Raw genomic sequence first — 26433 nt, 5'->3', positions numbered from 1 at the left:
TGAGGTGAAGTGAGGTGAGGAAAAATTTCCGAAATGGAGAGCAAGCAAAAATATTTCCTAGCATTGCCTGCAAAGTCTGGAGATGTGGAGCGTCTATTTTCAATCGCGGAATCTGTCTTCTTTCTTCTTCGAGCAACTGGATAGATTCTGGAGTGATGTGGTCTCCCTGGTGGGCACCTGCAGCTCCATTTCTTTTAAACTTCTGCATAATTGCGAACACGTGACTTGAAGTGCGACGCTCTGACATGAGCGTCACTGTCGTTTAAAAGCGCTCTGCACTAAAATGAGGCCGCTGTAATCCCGTTAGTTGCAGACTTTCAATTGAGTCCGACGCATTATAGATGTGTCACATCATATACATGTACAAGTGAATAGGGCTTATGTGTGCTTCATGTATTTGGTTTAGATTTCAATACAGTGAAACTAGACAGTCGAGTCAGGTACATGTGTGTCAGGTACACGAACTAGTCAATATAGTTTACGTGTGTTTTATGTGTTTAGATTTCAATGAAGCCACACTTGACAGTCTGTAACAGATGTGTTTCACGTACTATTTAGAACGATACTACATGGCAACCAATTATCTTACCAGAGACTAATGTAAGAAATGAAGGCAACAACACGCGCTTTCAGTGCGATATACTGGCATATATTCAGTATTGCCACAAGTTGGCCCACTGTTCTTTTACTAATCAGTTAGCAGCAATGAGATTAGGTGAAAAGGCACAAGAGGTTTGTGTCTTCACAATGTAATTTTCAGATTAAGTAATAAGTTAAACTGTAAGTTATACTGCTTAGTAAGCCAAAGCATAAGTCAATAGTAGTCTGTACAGCTTGCCTACCTGATGGCTTTAAAACAAGGGTACAAGGTCCCCGAATTCCGGCTATAAATCAATACATCCGCTATTTAAATAATATTGATCGATAATATAGGGTCATAACAGACAAAAATGCAAGATGTACCAGTAAATTAGAAGATGTACAAGTAAATTAGAACTGCACACGATCCTGAAAACGACCTTCACAGCTCATCATCATTCTCGCTTGAGAGATACTTGATGAAAGCAATTCCTGTTCTACCAGTATGAAAAACAGAAACAACGCAACAAATTACTCCGTTTGTGCAGCTTCTCTACCCACGTACCAAACGTCCAATTTTTACTGATTGTACGTGTAGTGGATGCTTGATGAATTAAGGATGAACCAAGCAATTTAATTAATCTTAATATAGTGGGTACTTGGAACTTCTTTCAGGAATCAACCAACGAAGCAGCAAAAAAGCCAACTACGACACATTACCTACACCTACCCATTCCTAACAGAAAGAGCAATTGTGAAGCGATAACTCTTTACGGAAACAGGTTAAGGTGAAACGAGACACAAAATTATGAGACAAGTGGATTGAAGCGAGATGAGGTGAAGATATTTTGGAGAGAAGGTTGAGGTGAGGTGAGGAAAAGTGTTCTGGAAAATGTTGAGGTGAGGAAGATGTTTCAGGAATAAGGTGAGGTGAGGAAAAAATTCCCCCAAAATTGAGGTGAGGTGAGGAAAAACATCTGCGACGAAAACTGAGATGAGGGTTAATGATGATGATGGTGATGATTTGAATTTTTTTGCCGCAAAACCTACTGGGGCTGTAAGAGATGAGCGTTGAGATCGTGAGGTCATTTGTCCACCCCTGGCCATGAGTACACAATAGTGAAGAGTTTGCCGAAGTTCATACCAAATGCAGAGGATGCGCGGATTCGTGGGTTGTTCAAGTAGCTTGACACGGCTACTCCTGCATAAGCAACAATTCACACCTTGCGGAAGCTTCCTTAATGTCTAGCGAGACAATGTACTAAATCATAACTGATAATTTCACAATATGTGATGGGCTGTTCGTACTGTAGTATACAGCACCCGTTCGTGCATATGTGAGCATTCGGGGTGGCCGGTATTAATGATACAGTTTCTTCATACTTGTTTGATGAATGTCCCATTAGACCGGGAAAGGTAGTAATATGCCAGACGAAGGGTACCAACACAATCGCGACATGGCGATGATTTTATTGCTCGTACTCGTCAGGGATTTTCTCAGCTCCCATCTTCCAGGGCTGTTTCAACAGTGACCATACTCTATAATAGTGACCGCACTCGTGCACGGTAGTCTGCACATGGCGCCATCACCCGGCTCATGGCAAGACCAAACGGCTGCAGGATGACCGCATGTTCTCCTATAGGGCAAAAACACGGTCAGACTTGAGATTGGCGACGGTGACGCAGTACGATAAAGAAAGGTGTCGGTCAGACATGAGCATTTTTAGATAACCAATCGGAGCAAGTTGATGAGATAGGGGCACACAGAGCCTCCACCCCCTCCATGTATGGTGAAGTGTTGCAGAATAAAATAGACTCCTTCTAAATAAAATAGGAAACTGGTAGTTGTGCATTCAGAGTTGCTGCTCCTATGTAGAATCGCGCACATTCACGAAATGTACTATTGAAATGTACTATCATGAATGTACGCTATTGAGGGAAGAGTTGTAAAAGTTACTCTCGGTGCAAGGAATACGCAACTGTCTGGTGCGCAAGCCGAGATGTGCGCGCAAACTTCATGGAATTGTGTGGTGCATGTAAGTGTACCACTGCGCTAGCCAGCAGTATTTCTAAGGATGCTTCGTTTTGTCTTGATCGCCTTAGAGTTTGGTACTCTCCTAAGAGCTATTGGTTGTGGCAGGATCTTTGGAGAATGTTGATCTGGCCAAATTGTCCGCCTGTTATTTGGATGTTCGGACCCTAGCGCAGGAGTTTCATTTCATCGGGGTGTCAGAATTCCGCATTGTAAAGGAGAGGGGAGAGGACGGCCATCACGCCTCCCTACGGCGTGTATATCCCCATAGAATTTTTTAGGGTATCACAAAATGTTTGTGTGCTTGGCGTGGCAGTCTCGCGGCTATGCCGCAGACTCCGGACTATACAAAAAGACGCATGAAAGGGTCGACTTGTAAGAATCATATTCTTTGAGTATGAGGAGCACATAAGGACACACACACGGATGAGGAAACACACGAAAAGACGACTCAACGCTCAATCGGACAACTCATCGCACAACGGGACAACGCACAACTCGGCAAGCAACGTGGCTTGTCTATTTTGCTCTCAAGCCAAGGCGAGACAATAGTCGGAGCCCATGCGCAGATCGTCTGATTATTTCCTCTCCGCAGACGCATCAGACACCCCAACGTCAAAGCCGTATACTAAAAGGGAGTCTGGCCATTGGGAGGAGTCCCAAAAAGAGACAGCTGTCAATCGCAGTTCCGGGCCTCTGATTGGTTGACTTTTTACCACGGGAGTCGCCATGACACCTGACCGCCATTCAAAATGGCGCCGAAAACAAACACGGTGAAGCGGGGATTTCGTGAAAAAAAATTTTCACACACAATTTAGATTTTGCAGATGTACATCCTCATATGCGTTTCTCAGATATCAGTTTCAACTGATGCTCGGCTATCAATATCTAACCGAAAATAATACGTTTTGCCGCCGGTGATAGGCCTACTGAACACGGCGATCACAACGAAATCATCACAAGAACGTCACTTTGCAGTGTAATTTTGAATTTAATTACTGAATTTTATGAATATAAACATTCTTGCCTTCGTTATTCCAACTATTCATGTAGATAAGTTAAAACATCGTATCGACGACAGGATATGTACCAGCAGGTGGTTCTGCCGGCAGCGGTACAACGACGGAAGCAGGCGACAATTCCCGACGTGCCTTGCGCCGCCTAGGTGGCGTCCATCAAAATGCACCAGTTTTGCAGATAGCGAGAGGTATCCATTTCAATCCCATCCACTTGCCACGCAAAAATGGCGCTGCCCATGTTGGATAGGGGCACAAATAGTGAGGACAGGTTGATTAATACCACCCCATATTTCAAGACGTCCTTGGTCAGAAAGCTGAAAAAGCGGGGGGAGCTTCAGGTAGACATGACCCATTAATGGCCAGACTGCATTTTAATATAGGGTCCTGCCCAACGTGAGCCTGAGGCGCCCCCGCTAAGGCGCGAGCGTAAGCGCTTTCTGAACGCTTCAGGCTTCAGACACTCTTCCGCCGACTCCAGAATCCCCCCCCCCTCCTCTATACCTCCACTTTTCAGCTGTCGCTGTAATATGATGAAGTGACACCGCAAGACATGTTGTCGAGTTCTCCGACTACTGGTCAGCACGATACAGTTCTCTGCTGGCGTTGGTACGATCAAAAGCTGCTTTTCCTCCTACAATATCTGGTCCCTTTCTTGGGACAAACCTGCTCAATGTGTTACACTGGAAAAGTTCCCTCGGATGTTCTTCGCTATGATGTGAATGGGTTTGCTTCAAAGCTATTGGTTCGTTCTTTAGGCACTCATGCGGCAGGTGCCTTTAGGGATGTAAAGCCACTATTATGGCTTCTGTTTCTTTGGAGCAACATATATGTTCGTCTGTGGCTACACCTCTTTGTCGCATCGCATCTTATGCGTTGCATAATTCTACACGTGACTTTTTCTTTCAATGATTTTCAGAGCCCTTGGACGGCAGGAACTGCACAGCGTCTGTTGCGGCATACCATATCACCGAGGGGGGTCACGTGCTACGTGGAATAGAAGCGCACATTGATATTCCATCGAACAACCCCAGTGAATATCCCGAACCCTAGTATGTTTGGGATAACTCAAATACCACAAATAAACAAACAGGTGTGTCACCATATTATTTCTAAGGGTGTGTCTGTTTACTGTAGCACTACAACATTATAGCGGAAGGCAGTTCTTAGGTGTCCGGGCATAATGAAAAAGGCTTTTGCGTCTCAGGGCACCGAATTAATGTTTTTCCAATGCGGCTTTAGTTCAAAAGTTTTAGTTTTAGCGGCTTTAGTTCCAAAGTTTAGGCAAAAGTTCTTTCTAATGAGTTGCTGGTCATTTGCTATCGACAATGTACGTACTTCTTCGCTGCAGATGCTGGATAATGTCTGTGTGACTAACCTCCATTCCGTAACGTTCTCATCGATAGTCTGAGACCAAGAGTCAAATTTGGTCCACTCTTGATTACAGTCCAAAGGCACAGTAAATAAATCTCACCGTTGTCTCGCTTCGTAAATCCCCGAATTATTATATGAGATCTGCCAGCACAGGACTTGAACTTGCTTTCCAGAATCTGAGCTCCCTGTTATTTCGGGAAGGGGAAGCTCAGATCCTGAGGGCCAGTCGGGCTGCACCAAGGGAGATTAATTTGCTTTCGTCATGCTATACATGTCGCATCGCTGTGGCATGTAGCAAAACATCAGCAGTACGTAGACTAGTAGAAATCCAGTGGACCAGTACAAGGAAGTATGGAGGGAATTGCCTCAAGACGAGAGCCGCCGATATTTCTCCTAGCCAGCGTCCGGATAATTGGCATGGTATTTAAAGGGTTTCCTAACCATTTAAATAACATGCAAATGATGAGGACGGTGCCCAGAAGAAGAACAGTCTCTGCTCGAAATATCAACGGGTCTCGTCCTGAGGCAATTCCCTTCAAACATCAGTAGTATAGTATTGCCAAATAGTTATGCTTCTACAACATATGCTTCACCATACCACGTTGACGCAGCTGTTATATCAGGATCTGGAGGTGCGAGTGTGAAACAGCTGATATCGCCACCAAAGGATGCACACCCGAAGAACGACACTGTGTTAGAGCGAGGGTGCTAGAAGGTGGAAGGCTTGCCCTACTTGGCATCAGGAAGTGGGTCGAGTATCTGCAAGGCAAGGTTGCAAAGAGTTGTATGTTTCTGAAAAGTGTAACTGTATCGTAATGTTGCACCAATTCATGATAAAATGACACTATAATACTATTTGGATGAGTCACATTCTACAGTGGAGATTCACATTCTACAGTCTACTATTTTAGGCAGCGATAAGCCAATATTGCTCTGAACAAGGAATATTATTTCATGCTAATAAGGTACCATTTATGCTCTGTGCCATATATGGAACCCCACTGAATTTGAAGCACTTTTTATTGTGGGAAAAAGTTACCTCTAATCTGATCAACTGATTTTATTCGATAAATAAGACCAAATACCCCCAGCTGAAATTAATCAACTTATTCTGCTACGATTTGAACCAGTGGGTGCGTTCCAAGTGTACGCATACAACATTTTACATTTCACGCAAATCTTAACTGCAAAAGGCATAACGTCATCCAGTACTACTGAGTGCGCAGGTTGGAACAGCTACCTATCTTTCTCGCATGGTGTGTGGCTGAGCCCCTGCTCATTTTATTGTTTTACGACGGGCCGTACATCCTAGCTGGCACACACGAGTTTCGCGAAGGCGTCGTCGTAGCAGCTTATCTTCAAATCATTAGCGCATTGAGACTGCGAAACAAATGTCACTTACCTCGGGCAATGGCATGCTGAGTAGTTGCCTTTGTTCAGTGGATATCGTCGGCACGGCGTCAACTCAAGCGCTTTCTTTTTACTGGAATCCCTACGCGGGTTTCCGCTGCACGTAACTTCGGGAGAAGAACCCGATCGGCTTCCAATCTTCCGAGTCGTCGGACAGCCGCTGCTGCCCTGCTGGAAATAGAAAGCATGATCTTAATGAATTGTCCACGGAGTTTCAATGGGAATCAATGTGAAATCAGACGACCAGTTCGTTCAATGTGTATAAGCTAATCATTTCTCATTGAAGGAGTTGGGAATTTTACAGGGAAGCTGCCTTCGCGATATCGTGTTCCACCATATTGTATGGCGAAGACCGCACCCAGGGAATAAGGAACCAATTCAAGGAATTGGTAGACCAATATCTTGATGACAATGAGAAACGCTGATCTCCAATTGATTCGATGAGATCCAGCATCTTGTGCGGCACAGACTGCACCAATGCAAAGAATAAGAAGCCAATTGAGTGAATTGGCCCATGCGGACAAATGAGACACGATCATTCCCGACTGTACGATGCTGGAACCTTTCGGCGCCGTAGGACATGTTTCACCATCCGCGTCCCAAAATAGTTCGCGTCATTTCAAATGTTTGGGAATAGTTCCTCATTGGTAAAAGCGCCGTGGTAACTTAGCATTACACCTCCCACTTGAAACTATTGTTTTTGCATTCCGGGCAAGATTGCACTGCACGGAAGTGGAAGCGTTTGCCGCCAGTCGCCAGCGGGTTAATCAGTCTGTTATAAAACGTCGAAGTGCGAGGATTGCGGTCGCGCATCTGCAACAATTCACGCTTTGTCTTGAGGATTTTGGCCGTTTTAAGGTATGCGGTCGACGTGTAAGGCACTCCTGTTCTTTGTACGCTTTTACCCCTGAAGGCATTATTAGCGCTCATGGAGATATAGATGAAGGATGAAGTGGAATGAAGTAGACGTAATATATTTTAACGCCTACTGACATGCTGTTATGGCAGCGTCTTTCGAAACTGTATTTCGTGCAGGTTAAAGGGAGTCTGACCAGAAGTTCGACAAATCTTTCATTTGCGTCTATTACGAAGGAATAATATGCCTCTAAGCCACACGCGAAATATTTTGGCTGTGCGCGGCGGCAAAGTTTGCCAAACGGGGAGCTGAAAACCGGCTTCGCTTTTCCTCCTCAACTCGCGCAATCGGCGCCGAAATCTAGCCTCTTTGTAGTGGACATCCTCCAATTTCCGTGTGTGTGACGAAAACACGAGGTCCAGGTTTCATTGGGCGCCCGGACCGGAAGTTCTGTTGCTAGTGAGTTTGTGAGAGCGGCGGCATCCGTCCGGAAAGCGATCTTCAATATGGATGTCGAAGCAAGAAATGCGGAGACTTCAAGCCCGGAATTTTTTCTGACTTTTTCTTTCTGCGATCGAGAACGAAATTCTGCGTGCTGAACAGCACGGTAGCCTTGCTTTCGAAACGTCGCCGATGCCGCGAATGCGAGACCAAGGCTCTACGAACATCGGCCACAGATGAAGCAAGGAGCATCAGTCGCCTGTCTGCGACACACAGGTAAGCGATGCGCTTTTTAACGCACACTGTGATCGAACATGTAAACGTTCTCTGAAATTTCGTGTCCTGATATTGAATGCGCACTTGCTGTTTATGGTGCCGGTGCGGCTGATGTGTCAATGCCAAAGTAGATCGAATGCTTGTGCTGCAAGGAGCTCGAAAACACTGCCGAATGACCGTGTGTTCACACCAGTGACATTCCCTCAGAAGCGGAAGACGCGAAAAGCGTCATAGCTTTCTGCTGTCACGTGAGAGCAAGTGCTCAACATCGTGTCTTTACATACACTGCTAACCCTGGAGAATATCCTGCTACACAGCCACAAGATATTCCGTAGCAGACGACAGGAAAACACGCTGACGGTGTCGTCTGCTAAATGCGCAGCAGTACTCCACGCCCGATATTCTGCCCCGTGTGAATGCTCACATAACACGGGACGGAACTTCGTCTCTGTAAGCACTGCTTTTGCTTTTTCATCCACTAGAATATTCCATGAGGATGTCGCTCGTGTGAATATACGGTAAGTGTCGTCTGCTAAATGCACAGTACGTCACTCCATATATTCCGCACCGTGTGAATGTTCAACATAACACGGGACGGAACTTCGGCTCTGTGAGGCAGTGCTTTCACTTTTTCTTCCACTAGAATATTCCGTGAGGATGTCGCTCGTGTGAATACACGGTGACTGCAGCACGAGTACATTACAACCCACGAAAATTTCCAACTTCTATGCTTTAATGACGGTATTGAACGTTATTCACCTTATTAATGTTGCACTGAAAAGTACAGTATCAGGGTGACTTCAGTGGAAAATTCCTTGTTGCAGCACATTGGCTCAATGGGGAACAAGACTGACCTCCAGTGAGTTTGTATGGGGTATGGGTGTTATTCAGTGTGGTTCGGATTGAACACCATTGACTTTTACAAAGACCTTCCATAGAGACCCATTAAAATACCAGTTGTGTTCAACATAATATCTGTTCCAACAACAACAACGACGAATACACTGATGATCATGAATGGGGAAATTCACCACTTGCGTTGTGGCCCACTACCCCAATGCCGACGGGACTGCATGAGATATATGTAAAATGACAATGAGGGGACGAGGGGGAGAGAGGGCAGCAAGGCCAACATTATGATAAAAGAACATAAAGGAGACCGCTGTCTGGCACAAAATCCATTAAAAGCTGTAGGACACGACGGTGTTGCAAGATGTCGGTCCAGGGCCCAAGGACGGTCGCAAAAGTGAACGGAGCGGCAGTGATTGACTTCAGTCAGTTGCGCAACCTTTCTCGTTGAACCCTGAAGACACCTCACGATCACATGCTAGATATCCGCTACGGCACAACTGGAGCACAACGGCCGAATTCACCGAACATGGTGTCAGAGCGACCAAGCCTGCGTTTAAAGATTTAGGTGAAGGCGACACCACAGCGGAGCCTGTGTATAACGGACGAAAAGTTGCGGGGCAGCTGAATGGACAAGTTGAGGGATAAATCGGGATCCACTTCTCTCCTGAGAGTTCTTGGTGGAACGTCTTGACACCATTGTAGATGTGACAGGGGCTTTACCATATGGGCAAGGTAGCTTCTTCTATCCCCTTTGGAGGGGATAATATATCATGGGGATCGGGACCTATACGCCACTGCAGCAGCCCTGGCCGTATCTTCATTCCTGTGGATGCCACAAATATCTTGAAATACACTGGAGGGATACTTCGTGACTACTACTCATCTGTAGACGGCTCATTTCCTGGATGATGGACGTAACAACCGGAGGAAGGGATACATGAAGCCCCATATATGCAACACATTGCAGGGCGGCTCTGGAATCAGAGCATACCACCCATCTACTGCGATGAGTGGATGAAACATTTCTGAGGAACAGTAAGGTGGCATGTAGCTCCTCAGCAGACGTGGAGGATGTGCGATGGCATAATCGGAGCCCATGAGTCACCGAGTCATGAGTCGGAGTATTTCTTCAGAATAATCTATTGGGAATTGGAATTTCAAGGAATTTTTCAATTGTATTCGTCTGGACGATATTCAATTGAATTCTATTACCTTTTCGATGAATTCTCAATGGGACCATTTCTAGAAGGGTGGAGCACTGCTCCTACGGCGGTGGCAGATGCATCTACCATTATGGTGGTTGGTGCATGTGGTTGCGGATGGACCAGAAGAGTGGCATTTGTTAACTGTTCTTTGACCCTCTCAAACGTAGTGGTGGTCACGCTTGTCCATGCGAGAGGTAGGGAGGCGTTCGTTTTGGATGAAAGGTAATATCTTAGGAGGACGCAGGATGTCCGCGCAATGAGGCATGAAGCGACGATAGAAGCTTATGGCACTCAGGAACTGACGGAGTTTGTGCAGAGGAATAGGTCAAGGAACTGTGCTATGGCCTTCACGTTGGCGGGAAGCAGGGGCAATTCAGTCGGATGATATTTTGTGACCCGAGAAATCTAACGACATAGCGCCGAATTCACTTTTGTTGGTATTAATTATGATGCCGTAATCTGACAAACGGGAGAAGAGTAGCCGAAGGTGGGTGTAGTGCTCTTCCATGGAGGACCTCGCCACGAGAATATCGTCTACGTAGGCGAAAACAAATGGTAGCCTACGGAGAACGGAATCGATGAAATGTTGGAAAGACTGTGCGCTGCATTGCGTAATCCGAACGGCATCCGCAGGAAGGCGAATAAGCTTAATGGTGTTGTGATTGCAGTCTTGGGTATGTCAGATTCGGCCATAGGAGTTTGATGGTATGCTCTTACTTTGTCGTGTCGTCCTTGGAAAAAAATGTGCCATCACTAATGAAAGCGTTGAAGTCGTGGATATGAGGGTATCGGATATTGATCGGGGGATTGTAACGTGGTTTAAAGCTCGATAATCCCCACACGGGCGTAATTCACCAGTCTTCTTGGCCACCATATGTAATGCAGACGCCTCGCTGCTGGAGGACGGGCGAATGATACCCATGTCGAGCACGATCAAATTCTTCCCAGGTGATTTTTAGCTTCTCGGGAGGTTGTCTGCGTGGGCGTGTGAACACAGGAGGACCTCTCGTCTCGATGTGGTGAACCACGCTGTGCAACATACGCTTGGACCAATCGCGCGGACGAGTAAGGAAGGTAAGTAAGTAAGGTAATCCTTGAGAATGGCAAGGGAAGGCTTGCTATCGTCCTGGAAGAAGGCAACGCCGAATGATGGTAAGGACGAGTGCATGTCGGAGACAACAATGTTTGCGGCGGAGTCAATGAGCCTGTGATTGTACGTGTTAACCAGAAGCTGGGAGTGGTTGAGTAAATTTGTGGCAAGAATGGTATGGGTAACGTCGGCAACCAGGAAAACCAACGAAATACACGATCGGAGGCCTAGATTTAATGTGAGGGACCGCTGTTCGTAGAGGGATCTTCGAGCTGCTGACGGGTGTGAGGTGGTACGAGGGCGATTGTCGGCGATTTAATCGACTCGCCGGAAGGACGCTCACGTCGGCTTCAGTGTCGACGAAAAACGGAAGGCTGATGTACGCTCCCGGATGCAAAAAAGGCGACAGGAGGTGGAACATGGACCATTGGTCGTCATCAATGGTACGCTGACGGGCTTTCTTGCTGCCACGTGCACGGGAGGCGGCAGTGATAGGTTGAGACACCGAATCGACGGTGGTGCCAGCAGACGGTAGTAGCTGGACTGCGGTCCCGTGAGCGACTAAGCGTGGGTGAACGTTGAGGGCTGTTGCGAAAACGACGAAGTCGTGCGCCGTCATGATCTCGACGGGAGGGTGCTTGAGAAGCAGCAACGAGGCTTGCGAGGTTTCGAAACTCACGGCTAAGTTCACGATTTGAGAAGAGGGGCCTTGTGTAAATGCAGTTGCAGACAAATGGGATACCGGAAAGATGACACGAGGAGGCACGGCAAGAGCGGAAAGCTTGGCCAGCTGGTCAAGAGCCATGCTCGCTGCCATCACCAAGACCATTTGCACATTCTGCGGCAAGAGTTCAAGGAAAAGCTCACGCAGGATAGCGTCGTCCATAGAGACAGAATGATCACCGAGTAACTGCCGCAAGAGCTGCGCTGGACGTCGGTCACCCAGCTCTTAGGCAGATAGAAGTCGCTGAAGCAGTCGTTCGCCGCAGATAGCTTGTTTCAGTTGAGTTCGAAAACGTTCGTGTCACCAAATGTTGGGACACAAAGAATAATGACCATTCAGAATGGTGGCAAGTCCCCAACTGAACTTTTAATGAGTTGGCGTTCGTGCCGGCGCGAGATGACGACGAGTGCACTCGACGATGTTGATAGCAGTGTACCAGATGAGCACACACGAGACGCACACTAATAGCGAATTCAGCTGGTGGTTTTAGTGCAGGACACTGTAGCGCGCCGGTGTAGGGCCCGTGTGCAGGAAAACTGCGCCAGTGCTGCTTACACCGATCCGCAAAGCAGATCATGCTAGATAGTGCCAGTGTGGACGAAAAACTCATGCAACTGATGTACAACATGGAGTCGTGGCCACAGGAACACTACTTTAATAACCACTTTAAACATAAAATACATGACAATGCCAGAATCCACATTCACAACCCACATTCATTCCATCCGAGTTCGAGTCCATCACCGTCCGAGTAGCGCGAAAGTGTCCACGACCTATAGTTCTCCACCTTCGGGCGCTTCGCCCGTGGACACCTCGCCTCAGCGTTTATGCTGAGGCGTTCGACGGATTTTTTCTAACTAACTACTGCTGCGTAACTACTGCTACTGCTCAACCTGTCTGAACTCGACGAACTTGACTCATCCAAAGCATCCAGTAGGTCTGCCGGTTTCATGGCGGCCATGTTGAGCAAGTGTAAACCATGGAAAGGAGGGTGAGAAGGAGTGGAAAGCGGAACTTGAGAGCTCGTCTTCCGGTCCACGCCGCCGATATTCTCGGTGTGGCCTGACCTGCACGGATTCAGTGCTCGCGAGCGCACGCTATACACGCGAACGACCAGCGGAACATGTTACATGTTGCCCTAAAACGACCGGCAGAACATGCACGCTCGAGCCAGTGCAACTTTTTCTCCACGAAAACGACCAGCTGGATGGGCTATAAGAACAACGTTGTGCCTTTTGTATTGTTGTCAAAGCAATGGCATTTTTCAATCCTGTTACATACACGTTTAGCTCTTTACTACTAACAGAAACTTTCGATGCAATTGCTTTCATGATTCCAAAGGTAACAGCGCTGAAAGGACTGAGACTACACAAGTACACACGGGGCGCACACTAACAACAACTGTTGTTCCATTTGTATTCTTGTCAAGGGTAACGACATCTGTCATTCCTTTAATAGAAACTTTTCACTCTTTTACTATTAAGAGAAACTTTTAATGTAATTGTTTTCATGATTCGAAAGGTAACAGCGCTGAAAGGACTGAGACTACACAAGCACACACGGGGCGCACACTAACAACAACTGTTGTTCCATTTGTATTCTTGTCAAGGGTAACGGCATCTGTCATTCCTTTAATAGAAACTTTTCACTCTTTTACTATTAAGAGAAACTTTTAATGCAATTGTTTTCATGATTCGAAAGGTAACAGCGCTGAAAGGACTGAGACTACACAAGCACACACGGGGCGCACACCAACAACAACTGTTGTTCCATTTGTATTCTTCTCAAGGGTAACGGCATCTGTCATTCCTTTAATAGAAACTTTTCACTCGTTTACTATTAAGAGAAACTTTTAATGTAATTGGTCTCATGACTCGAAAGGTAACAGCGCTGAAAGGACTGAGACTACACAAGCACACACCGGGCGCACACCAACAACAACTGTTGTTCCATTTGTATTCTTCTCAAGGGTAACGGCATCTGTCATTCCTTTAATAGAAACTTTTCACTCTTTTACTATTAAGAGAAACTTTTAATGCAATTGTTTTCATGATTCGAAAGGTAACAGCGCTGAAAGGACTGAGACTACACAAGCACACACGGGGCGCACACCAACAACAACTGTTGGTCCATTTGTATTCTTCTCAAGGGTAACGGCATCTGTCATTCCTTTAATAGAAACTTTTCACTCGTTTACTATTAAGAGAAACTTTTAATGTAATTGGTCTCATGACTCGAAAGGTAACAGCGCTGAAAGGACTGAGACTACACAAGCACACACCGGGCGCACACTAACAACAACTGTTGTTCCATTTGTATTCTTGTCAAGGGTAACGGCATCTGTCATCCCTTTACCGCGAACTTTTTTACTGTTTTACTACTAACGAGAACCATTAATTTGGTTGTTTCATGATTCGAAAGGTAACAGCGCTGAAAGCACAGAAACCAGACAAGCACACACGGGGCGCGCACTAACAACAACTGTTGTTCCTTTTGTATTGTTGTCAAGGTAACGGCATCTGTCATTCCTTCAACAGAAACTGTTTCTCTTTTACTAGTAACAGACACTGAATTTAATTGCTTTCATGATTCAAAAGGTAAAAGCGCTGAAAGGACATTAACCAGAGAAGCACACACGGGGCGCACACTAAAGACTGTTGTTCCTTTTGTATTATCCAAGGTAACGGCGTCTTTCATTCCTTTAACAGAAGCTTCTTACTCTCTCACTACTAACATAGAAATTTAAAAGGCTGGACATCCCAGATCAGCTGGGCGCCGTCTGAGGATGTCACAATGGCCGCGGTGTCGTGGACAGTTCAACAGGAGATTCTGCGTAAGTGCATCTCGGGAAGTTTAGTTGGTGCATCTTGAACAAAAGTGATGGTGTTCGTCCAACGTTGTTGTCATTGATCAGCACAAACTGCGGTATGGAACTGCTTTCAGGATTCGAAAGGTAAAATCACTGAAAGGACGGAAACCAGACAAGCACACACGAGGCGCACACTAACAACAACTGTTGTTCCTTTTGTATTGTTGTCAAGGTAACGGCATCTTTCATTCCCTCCAGGAAAACATTTTTTCTCTTTAGTCTGACATATACTTAATTTAATTGCTTTCATGACTCGAAAGACAAAAGTGCTGAAAAGACAGGAACCCGAAAAGCACACACGGGTTGCACACTAACAATAACTGTTATTCCTTCTGTATGGTTGTCAAGGTAACAGCATCTTTCATTCCTTTAACAGAAGCTTTTTCTTACTCTCTCACTACTAACATAAACTTTTAAAGGCTGGACATCCCAGATCAGCTGGGCGCCGTCTGAGGATGTCACGATGGCCGCTGTGTCGTGGACAGTTCAACAGGAGATTCTGCGTAAGTGCATTTCGGGAAGTTTAGTTGGTGCATCTTGAACAAAAGTGATGGTGTTCGTTCAACGTTGTTGTCATTGATCAGCACAAACTGCGGTAACTGCTCTGTTACTCAGTGAAATGATATGAAAATCAGTGCCCATGAAAGGCGCGTGGTTCCAGACGGGTGCTCTGTTTTTAACTGATTTCTGGTTCCTCTTTCCGTCATCGCCAAGCTTAAATTATAACGATTTTTCTGAAGGTTGATTAAGTTATTTTCGTCCGGGATATGATATTATGAGGCCCGATATGTCACTTACACATTTTATCTCCACACATGACGCACTCCGAGGGCAGTCTAGACGACGAGACCGATAACTTGAAGTGTCATATTCCATAGTTTCGGAATGCACCCGTACATACGGGTACCTCGCTTACTGTGTCTTCTCACACGGCTGCGTTGCTCATTGTGTACATGAAGCTTCCAGCATGACACACCTGAAGTGCCTGCTAGTACTCGTCGTTTTCGAACGTAAGTTAAGCAAATCTCTCTTTTGTGTATCTGCGGGTGCCGTTGTTAGGAATGTAAGGTCATGCTGTGCAAGGTTCGGTGTATGAAAAAAAAAAAGAAGAAGAAGCAGTCAAACGTAGCAACATTCCGGATGACTATATATTGGGAATTTGCGCGCGCATAATTACTCCGCCGATACTCGACGTGGACGGAAGGAACGGGCTACTTAGCTGGCTGCCATCATTGCAGAAACAAGGAACGTAAGTTCACTAGTTTTGCTCCACGTACTACACATTTTTGGAGATGAGTGATACTGAAGACGTATTAGAATAGCTGTTCGTGGTACAACATTTCCTAGCTGAGGTTGTCATCTGACTGATAGAGTTGAAACAAGAAGCAACAAGAATGGAACGAAATGGAGTGGGAGATAACAGTAATTCTCGTGCCATCATCATCTGCATGTTGTTGTTGTTCTGCTGTAATACCATTACTTTATACCAGTTACCACCTTTATTTACCGTTTTATTTATTGGGCCGCTTTATGCCATTCTGCAATATGTTGGCGTTTTTCTGTGGCGCATGAATAATGAATGATATATGTAGTATTGCTTCTCCGAACGTGTTTTCCACACAAAATTTAACTCTTGTATGTATTATAACGCTTTTCAACTGGTAACGTCAACTGCTCACACGCACACACACACACACACCTTGAATACAACGCAAACGTTGGCTCCTCCAGTCGGCAACCATTCCTGAATAAAAGTGTGTGTGCGACGTCCTTAAAGGGGCAATAATTCCTCATCGTGAAAAAAATGAAAGATACCATTATCCGAACGACAATACTAACAGGAGCTTATAACAATTTGGTCCATAGAAGTGGAAATGTATACTGGCGAAAGACGCCTGCATTTTTTCCTCTATCGCCATTTGAAACACAGTACGCCATAGCGTCTGTGCGTTGCTCCGGCAATGTAGGTTGCCAGAAAGTGTCATGCGCTAAGTTCAGAAACAGATCTGCTGTACTGGGTAGTATATTGGAATTACGCAGCCCGGCCTGATCTGCTCGCGTGACATAATATGATCAGTGTAACGTAGCATCGCTCACTCACTGCGAAGCAGTTTAAGGTTTTCTAGAGCGTGTCCAGACCAAGGACCCCCCTCTCTCTCTCTCTCTTGCGCTACAGGTTGCCCACGATCGTTCTTGTGCAAGAGCGCATGCTATTTCTTGTACAATCTGCTGTAGCCAAGACGAAAGTGTTATTGAGTGGCCTTTCGCTGCTTCTCTAAGGACGTTACGATTAGGGCGCAGATACCCAAATCTCAAATCTGAGCATATTTTCATGTCCTGGAATACCGGGTTCTCGTGAGTCCAATTCCAGGGTGATATGGTTGATAGGGTGATAATATCCATGGTTTAAAGGTAATAAATTTCCGCTTTCCTTGGAGCGAATTGTTAGTTGTAAGTACGAAAGGGATGGGACGGTATCATACAAAGCCTATGTCTGGGAGCGCCTCTTCCGCAAAAAAGAAAAAGAGAAAGAGAGAGAGAGAAAAAAAACAGACAAAACCCGTTACATCCGAAAACGAACTAACTTCGTCGTCCACAACACATGGCAAACGCGTAGCTGCTGACTCAACTCACCACACAGCCGACAGCCCAGGACAGCCATCAAGCGACACTGCAACTCTTCCGAAATCACAAGGGTGTTTTCGATCTGTGAGAGCCACGCAAAATAATGATGTATATTGCAAGATCTTTCTCCCTTTTTTGTTTCTTTAATCTTCATCAATACGCTGGCTTCAGAATGAATAGACAAAGATGGAGACTGGCTTTCCAGAAATCTGGACTGGGTACTCCAGACAAGAACACAGTAGTTACCATGGAGGAATAAAAAGAAGACAGCAGCAAAAGGAATCATTATCTAATGTAAAATAGAAATGAGCACTGTGTTGATGTTTGCGATACTGTGGATGGGCAAGTGACCTCGTTGGGACGGTTGCACAAAAACCCTGATTCCGCCCCGTGATCCACATTTTGAAACACACATCCACATCCCGTGATCCACATTTTTCCGTGATCCCTGAAATTCGTTAATCGTAACAATGACTCGGAATTCCGAACCCTAATCACGATAGCGTATGAATTTGATGTTCGAGCGGCCACCATTCAAGGGCTTAGCTGATAGTAAAAGGACGACTATCCGTCACTCTAAGTGGATTTCAAGTGGCAGTAGTCGTTGGCGCTCAAAACTTCAAGGAACAAAAGTCCTGGTAGTATTTAACTCACCTAATAGAATGGCTCAATCCCAGATATCGCTATATTAAGGAACGGACTTCCTCGCTACTCAACTGAACCTGTCAATAGTTGCTCAAAGAAATCTGTGACGTGGTATGAGACACAACCGATGGTTTATCAGTGAAGCTTAAGGGAAATGCAGAAAAGGCATATGGTGAAGTCATGGTGAAGGGCACCGAGAGACACGGTCAAACAAGGACGGACAAGAAAGTGCTGGCTCTTCCGCGCCTTACTGATGTATTCTCTCTTGATTATTCTATGACGGTTCATCGAGTTGTGTTGAAAATGAAAACATTTTCATTCCAGTTCAATGCATAATACCACGCATAACACTGGCGAATGCGTTTGAAGAAAAAGACATCGAGTGTTACGTCCAGGGCCAATCCTCGTACTCCGAAGACTACTATTCTTCTTGGGATAGTAGACATCGGAGAGGTCGTCCACGACGAATCCAAATATTCAGCAGTTTAAAATTATGTGATGGAAGCAATGATTGCATGGATGGCGATGACGAAAGTGAAGACATGTGTGGTTAGTACACAAATTTTGCTCTACTTGAAATAGGCATTCCACTTTCCACCCCTTGCACTAGATATCCTGTACAGAAGGGCTGAACAACGCAAATGTGAAGGAAGACAATTTATTCGAGGTCAATGAATGATTACGCTTGTTATCTGGAACGGATCAGTAAGAAACAGTGCTCTTCTAAGCTATATTTTATGTTGTGTGTAGAGGTGTGCGAATATTGAAATTTCCGAATACGAATCGAATGCGAATATCTGCAAAATTCTCCCTGAAATATCGAATCGAATACCACGACATAGGATAAAGGCTTTTATGAGTAGCATGAAGCCTGGAAAACAAGAATGGTCACAGTTGTGTTCTGCTGATCTTTAGAAAAATGCCAACAAGGAAGATCTATTAATGTATTGGCTTCACATAGGGCATACATGCCTACATGCACATGTATGTACAGTAAAATTATTTTTACAATGAAACAATATGCTATGAAAGATGAAAGTCACTGAAAAGGTTAGCCAGCTGTAGGACTCGAACCCACATCTTCTGGATTACCGATCCAGGGCTCTATCAATTGAGCTAAGCTAACACGCCTTCTCAGCGACTTCCAGGGTGCGTCATCTGAAGGGACAAACCAGTCACTCTCCCTCACTCATCCTCCTTTCACTCTTACATTTTTGCTCACTCATACACACACAATCATACGACAGGGATCGACGCAAGCGGCAAATGTTGAACATGAGAGAACTGATGTTCTGAGGCGGGAACAACATAGAAGGGACAAATACATACAAGGCCTCAAATTGCGTTTGAGGCTTTGTATGTATTTGTCCCTTCTATATTGTTCCAGCCTCAGAACATCAGTTCTCTCATGTTCAACAATGTGCTTTTCTCCTGAGGCAAGCTGAAAACTGTAAAAACAACATGCCCTTTCACATCTTTCATGAACAGTGAACACCTGTGTTAGCATTGTAACTGCTGGTGAAACAGACAGAATGGAAGTGCAGGGCAATCACATGTTCAGAATTAGTGATGAGTTCACCTCAGAAGGAAAGTGAAGGTGGCAAGTGCTTTCTTCATGCACTGACAATGCCTTCCGCATTTGTCGTGTAGGCGAGAAACTGCACGGTTCCGCTGTGTCCTCATGCGTGATGTCACACGTGAGACCATCACTCGTGACGGTATAGTGATTTTTTTTTTAACAACCCCATTCATTAGCGCAATAAAACCGCGATCCTCGAGGAGGTTGTATGGCTGTGCTCATCACGTGTAATCTTTACCGCGACGTTCGTGTTCAGCGCTTTTTCATTTAGTACTGTTTCAAATGACATTGCAGCGCGATTGTCGTCCTAATGGACACTTTTAACATACGGCCGGTCGCACAGCGGCCGAGTTGGAGAAACGATGTCGAAATATCGTCACGTTCCATTCCTCAATTGGACTAAATATGGCTGAATACCTCAAGTCGAAACCAAAGAAACGCGTTCCAGACGCGGATTTTGGCTGTGCACGCAGTGGAGTGGTGAACAGCGTCGTTCAGCTCAACGCCAACAGAATTTTGATATTTAATTGGAATTTCAGCGAACTGTAGGCCTCACACGAATGTTCAGAGTTCGTTGGTAATCCATAGAAGCCGCGACTGTGCTGACGATGCATGAAGCGTACCGCGGTTTCGCGTTTGGCTGTGGTGGACTTTAAAATGGTGGTTGCACACAACTGTGTACTAGTTTCCGTTTCGGTTACCGAACGTGTAGCGACGCACTCGCAGATGGGAGTATCTCCTAAGCTCCGCGCGTCGCCTTGCAGCTGTTCTACTATACATGTTCGTTGCTGACCGCAACGTACAAATTCCAGCGTGCAGCCAACAACAGCTGTGTAATAAGCTGCTGTGATATTCTAAAAAATATATAAAAAATCGAATATTCGAACTTTTACGAATATTCGAAAGCTACGAATATCAAATTTCCGAATACGAATACGTATGGAATATCGCAAATATTCGATTCGTATTCGAAATTTCGAATATTCGCACACCTCTAGTTGTGTGCCATTTTATGACTCATTTGACAAGTGTCACTTGTTGCATGCCGTTATACTCATTAGTTGTGTACCATCATCAATATATGCAAGAGGCGTAGTTCATGAGCTCTGACGACAAACACGTTGTTTCCTTTCTTTTACCACGTAAGTGAGGGGATCACACCCTTGCAGATGTGGCAGCTGAGAGAAAGGCACTAGTCAAACAAATTAGAAAGAGTTAAAAATCGGGTTGTTTGGTGGAACATGTTTAAAAGCGCTAAAACCCCAGTGCATGGGAAGAAAAAAATCATGGTCAATCCATTCGTGAATCTGACGGAAATGCATCAGCATTAAAACTGGAAAATCCGTTGGGAACTCCCCTTCACAACGCTGCACAACCCTTCAGCGACCCTTCACACGACCCTACACAACGCTAACGCAAAAGAACATTCCCAACCAAACGAGCCCTTCGGGCTTACTCCGATTCAGCTTTGCGGCACCGCCTCGCAGCCTCCAGCTTGTTTCGCCGGCGCTCCTTCGCACAGCTTTTATAACCCATGGCGCGCCCACGCAGACGCGTCTGAACCTGTCGACCACCACAGCTGCACTGCCGAGTCAGTAGAGTGCAGCCAGTCCTCCATAGCTCCCCGCCTTCACGGCTGTAAAAAAAGTTCCCACTTCATAACCACGTGGTATTACTGCGTCAGGCATCATCACTAGTCCCAATCGGCCAGAAGATCGGCCGAAGGAGATTGAGCGCACCGCCATTGGTTGGCACAGTTTCGAAATAGCCTTCTTTCGCGGGAACCCTGTCTGGCGGGCAGTTACGAGAAGGGATGAGTGGCAGGTGGCCACTTCGCCACGTCTCGACGATGTCAATTGAGAGCACCGTTCAAAGAGAAGTGTGTTCGCGGATTTGTTCGTGTGTCAAAGTGATTCTGCGTAGTTTGTGATATTTCCCGAAAAAGTATCCAACGAACAATATCTCCAGTTCAGAAGTGGAAGAAGTGGCGAGGAACACTTTTAAGCGCCGTCGTATTTTTCAAATGCAGAGACAACTGAGACAGGATTCGGTATCGGTGTGAGATTTCCCGTTTCGTCGTAACATTTGATGCACTGCAAGAAACGAAAGAAGATGCTCACCGCGAAATCGCATGCACTTAGCAATGTCGATCGCTTCTGGGAGTTGACTGTGTGTCTTTTTTTTTTTTTTTTGCAAGTCCGAACTTGGTTAGATTGCAGTCTTTCAACGAACGCAACGCTTTGGGCTCTGCACGCATGGTAAATATTTGTGAGAGACTTTTCAGTCAATACGATGCACCAAACAAATATTTGTTTTCTTTAAAATTTGCCTTGGTTGTTTTGGAATACGGAATAACGAGCGTCAGGCATGAAAGCCAGTAGAAGTCCATGGTAGCCAGGACCGGCCGAAAGGCGAGCCAAACTGAGAGACTCCTGATTGGCCGAATGGTAGGCATCACCGTGCACCTTCATGGGTTGCATGCCCAGTGTTGTCTGAATTATCTCAAACTATGGGCTCTATGAGAGCTGTGGGGGACTCGTGGAGCTCTAGCTTCCACAGTTTTGCCACGAAAAGCACCGCCCCCCTCGGCCACGTAATCATCGGTGGCGAATGGCGAAGGTACCGCCATAACCTGGCGCCAAAATGCGCGCGCTGACGTGATTGAACTGCGCATGTGCTCTCTCCTATACCCTCTCCCTCGGATTAGCCCCCTCTCCGTTCTCCGCACTCCGCCCGGTCGTGTGCTAATGCCGCTAATATTATCGGGAAGGAGAAAATGAAGATCCAGAACACAAAGGAACGTAAATGTACAAATTTATTGACACGGTAATCATATAAACAAGAAGCAACATTGCAATGAAAGTAAATGTACAAGATGATTGCAGAATAACTACTTCAGAACAACATAAAGCGTGACTGTCATATTACACAATATTTAAAGGAACCTATTCGGTTGGGAGAAAGTAGATATTATTACGCATATAGCATGTAATGAGGCCCAGAAGACATTCTCTTCGTCCTAGCACAACTGTGGAATTTTCAGATGACAGGGCCTACATGCTCTTAGTCACGAACAGGTAACCAGCTGTCAGTGTCTGAATGAAAACTAAAAACAAAAAACAATCCGTTAACGATATGGTAAGGCAGAGCATAAGCAAGGTTAATTGGTTAAATACGCTATGTAAGATATGTTATCGGCCTTAGGCCCGTTACGCACGGACGTGTCGCTAATGACAAAATTCGGGGAGCCAGGCGTACGCGATACGCGCTGTTTTCCTTTTCATGCAGACGAGTGCATTACACATCAGACACATTCAAATAGCAGAAAAAAAAAAGAACTAGTAACGCGATACAGAAAAGCACATGAACTAGGTCAGGACTCGTGTCCAGCAGGAACTGATGTAATACGAGACAAGACGTACTTCGGTTATGCACACTGTTAGGCAGCAGTACTACGTCTGATCACTGATATGCATCAACCGTTTGTCTGCTTACATTTCATTGTGGAGTTCGGCTATGGCTTGTACATCTTGGAAATCCATGAAACGAAATCATTTTCTGCCCACATGGACGCCAGCTGCACAACGGTCAAACGGGTCGGAGGAAACGAACGCGAGCGAATCCATCGGTTAAATTAGCCTCAGTTAATCACCGATCCAGAAAGGTCACGAGAGGGACCAGAGCCAATGAAGAGCGTATAGCCGGAATTTGGCGGGAAATGCCAGTGGCGACATTATTTTCGCAGCGGCGAAACCCGCTCACCGCCCCCCCCCCCCCCCCGCCCCCAGCCGAGAGCCGACGCCGTGGTCGCGTCGCACTCTCAATGCGCCCTCCTCTTCGCTCCTCCCCTCTCCACTCACCGCGCCGCAATTCTTGTGTAGCGAGGACTATAATGCTAACGCATTAATAATTTCGAATATTTAGGTGTTCCTTGTCTGGAAGTAAATCTTTTGGTTTTCAGTCCAGTGCTGTGTCTGTCCGTCCTTTATTTCTCACCAGCACTGGGGTTTTATGCACTGGGGTTTTCCCTGCGATTTGTTGTGTGTTTTCCGATGTTTTCTTTTCCCTTTTTTATGCTTGCACGCACGTATCTGTAGAGGAGATGAACGATTTTCACGGGACAGCGCGTTGGCTTCTCTTCTGGTGCCTTCTCCCGCGCTCCCCGATGAACTCGTGCACCTCACCGCATCACCATCCTCCGACTTCCTCTATCCTCCATTCGTCCGTCCTTCCTTTGTGCTTTGTTGTGCTCTGCGTTCGTTTTCTTTCTTTTTTTTTTTTGCTATAGTCGTGACAACGCCCACTTCTGTGTGGCCAACAACGGCGAGCCTATCCTGCCATTACCCCCCCCCCCCCCGCCTTCTCCCGCACAGTCTGCTTTGAAAGTGAAGTCACCACTTTGTCTTGATTGAAGCAATGCCAGCTCAGCGTCATGCAGTAGAGTAGTAATCTGCTAATGGGTAATGGGCGAAACAGTTCAATTTGATGAACTCGTTCATTCAGTTCAGTTAATTTCAGTGAACTGTTTTCATAAAAGTGGTTCATTCATTCGCCTCTTCCTGATGTCACTCCACCACATGGTATTTGATTAGTTGGAGGCATGGTTGGGGCTGAGCAGCCCTAGCAACCCTTGAACCCGTCGCCCTTATTCTCCCCTTTTTTTTCTATATTCGTGACGATGCCCACTCGTGTGCGGCCAACAACGGAAAGCTATTTCGTAATCACCCCCCCCCCCCCACACACACACAGCACGTTCAGTTTCTGCGATCGCGCAACACGGTACACTCTTAATAAATACTTTAATAAACAGAAGAAAACGACAGCTGATACCACACATTTAATACCCGTTAATGGCAGTAATAGACACGACAGGAAATTTGAAATCAAGCACGCACGTCAGAATAAGTCGAAATCCTTTACCACAAGTCTATCCTTCTGTCTTCGTCTACTCTGCTGCGGGAAGTCTAAACTCTAAATGAAATCCTCCACGTCACGAGTTAATATTGAACGCAAACACAAGCGAACGAAGCCACCAGCTTCAATTGCTGGACAGAAGCGAGATGCAGGCGACGCAACGCCATACACATGAATGATACGAGGGTGGTTCCATAAGTTTCCGGCCCGATCAACTTTTAATAGTCATAGAGACGAAACAAGTGTATCACTTTGCGACATAGTCACCCTTAACTTCGATGCACTTTTGACGCCTTGCAACCAGCGTTCTTATACCCTTGAAAAAATAGTCCGAAGTTTTGTCCGCAAAATGCTGGAAAACTGCCTCTTACAGCTCACTATCGTTTTGAAATCTCCGTCCTCTGAGATCCCTCTTCAAGTTTGAGAACAGGAAGTAGTCACTCGGTGCCAAGTCTGGACTGTAGAGTGGGTGGTGGATTTCTTCGAAGCCGCACTCCTTCAGTGCAGCCTTGGCAACAGAAGCCGTGTGGACAGGGCATTGTCCTGGAGCAACCGGACACCTCGACTCAACCTGCCGCGCCTCTTTTCCTTGATGGCGTCTCGCAGTCTGTGCAGGAGTGAAGCATAATAAGTCGCATTCACTGTGGTGTTCCTCTCTTTGAAGTCGATGAGGAGGATCCCGTGACAATCCCAAAATATTGTTGCCATTATTTCCTTTGTGGATTGTGCGACCTTGGCTTTTCTTGGGGGTGCTTCTGCTGGTTTGCGCCATTCCATCGACTCCTTTTTCGAAAGGGGATCATAGTAGAGCACCATAGTCTCATCCCCTGTGACAATTGACTTCAACTTCGTTCGTTCACTTCTTCGTTCACTTCATTTCACTTCGTTCACTTCTTCGTTCTCTTGACAGAGCTCCAAAAACTCTTTGGCACAGACGACGCGCTGTTGCTTTTGAACTGACGAGAGAAGTCGTGGCACCCCTCTCGCACTGACCTTTTTCATGTGAAGGCCCTCGCCGATGATGCGAAAAACGGTTGTTTTGGAAAGCCCCAGCCTTTCTGAGATTTCGTTCACCTTCAGACGCCTGTCGCTCAGCACTTCCTCCTCGACAAGAGACAAATTTTCTTGTGTCACCTCTTCCACTGGACGACCATCGCGTATATCGTCTTCAATGTACTCTCGCCCTAGTCGAAACTGCTTAGCCCAGTCTTTTACCGTTATGTACGACGGAGAGGCTTCCCTGTACACGTTGTCCAGACGCGCTTTAATTTCTTTAGGCGAAAGTCCCTCTTTTGTCAAGAATTTTATCACAGCGCGGTACTCGATCTTTTCCATTTTAACTGAAGAGTGCACCCTGGCTGTTTGAAATGCCGCTCTCCAACCGACAAAAGCATGGGGAGCGTTGAGGGTAGTGCTCCGGCCCTCCAACAGATGGAGCCACGCGTCCTTAATCGCATTTTCAAATTTGCGCACATTTTCTACATCGGGCCGGAAACTTATGGAACCACCCTCGTATATACTGGCTAGCTGACAGGTACAGGAAAGTCTTCCTCTATATGTTTATTCAAGAATATTAGCGATGGCGACAAGTGCGTACATCAACGTTGAATTTCCCGAAGAATGTGAAATTAATGTGGAAAACAGAACGCCAACAACACAAACGCAGATGCTTCGGGTTGACAGAGTCAGCGTAACATTTCAGAACTGTCTCACAAATTCTTTCGAATCGTACATCACGAACGCACGTTTGGTGCTTGAGGCACAGGAGAAGAACGGTAGAGATACAGCTCCCTTTTGAAAAGCAACACAACCGACACAAGCACGTGAAATATCAACATTCCGGCAACTCAGAACATCACTAAAATCGCGGGCAACGCATGCCATGACAATCCCAGGTGAAACATACGATTCCTAGCCCAAGCAAACGGCTGTTGCTCTCATCCAGC

The 26433-nt window shown here is 46.0% G+C and overlaps 2 protein-coding genes across 6 annotated transcripts in view; both read left to right on the top strand.

Annotated features, from left to right (window-relative positions):
• Positions 1 to 5712, top strand: part of LOC135385530 (uncharacterized) — a 65168-nt gene extending 59456 nt beyond the window's left edge. The window contains exons 12-13 of one of the 2 annotated variants that reach the window (XM_064614891.1): positions 4547 to 4720; positions 5613 to 5712. In XM_064614891.1, the coding sequence (XP_064470961.1) occupies positions 4547 to 4680 (134 nt within the window). In that variant the 3' untranslated portion in view covers positions 4681 to 4720; positions 5613 to 5712. Of the gene's footprint in view, positions 1 to 4546; positions 4737 to 5612 lie in introns of those variants that run through there. The other variant, XM_064614890.1, reaches the window with a different exon arrangement.
• A 9881-nt stretch (positions 5713 to 15593) lies between these two features.
• Positions 15594 to 26433, top strand: part of LOC135385529 (protein sidekick-2-like) — a 50405-nt gene continuing 39565 nt past the window's right edge. For 2 of the 4 annotated variants that reach the window (XM_064614889.1, XM_064614887.1), the window contains exons 1-2: positions 15594 to 15734; positions 18319 to 18543. In XM_064614889.1, coding sequence (XP_064470959.1) covers positions 15692 to 15734; positions 18319 to 18543 — 268 coding nt within the window. In that variant the 5' untranslated portion in view covers positions 15594 to 15691. Of the gene's footprint in view, positions 15735 to 18318; positions 18544 to 18604; positions 18700 to 26433 lie in introns of those variants that run through there. The other 2 variants (XM_064614886.1, XM_064614888.1) reach the window with 2 other exon arrangements.

This window comes from Ornithodoros turicata, chromosome 2 (genome assembly GCF_037126465.1).
Source record: "Ornithodoros turicata isolate Travis chromosome 2, ASM3712646v1, whole genome shotgun sequence".
Classification (NCBI taxonomy): domain Eukaryota; kingdom Metazoa; phylum Arthropoda; class Arachnida; order Ixodida; family Argasidae; genus Ornithodoros; species Ornithodoros turicata.
The sequence above is the reverse complement of the archived record's forward strand: the minus strand, read 5'-3'. Positions and strand labels throughout refer to the sequence as shown.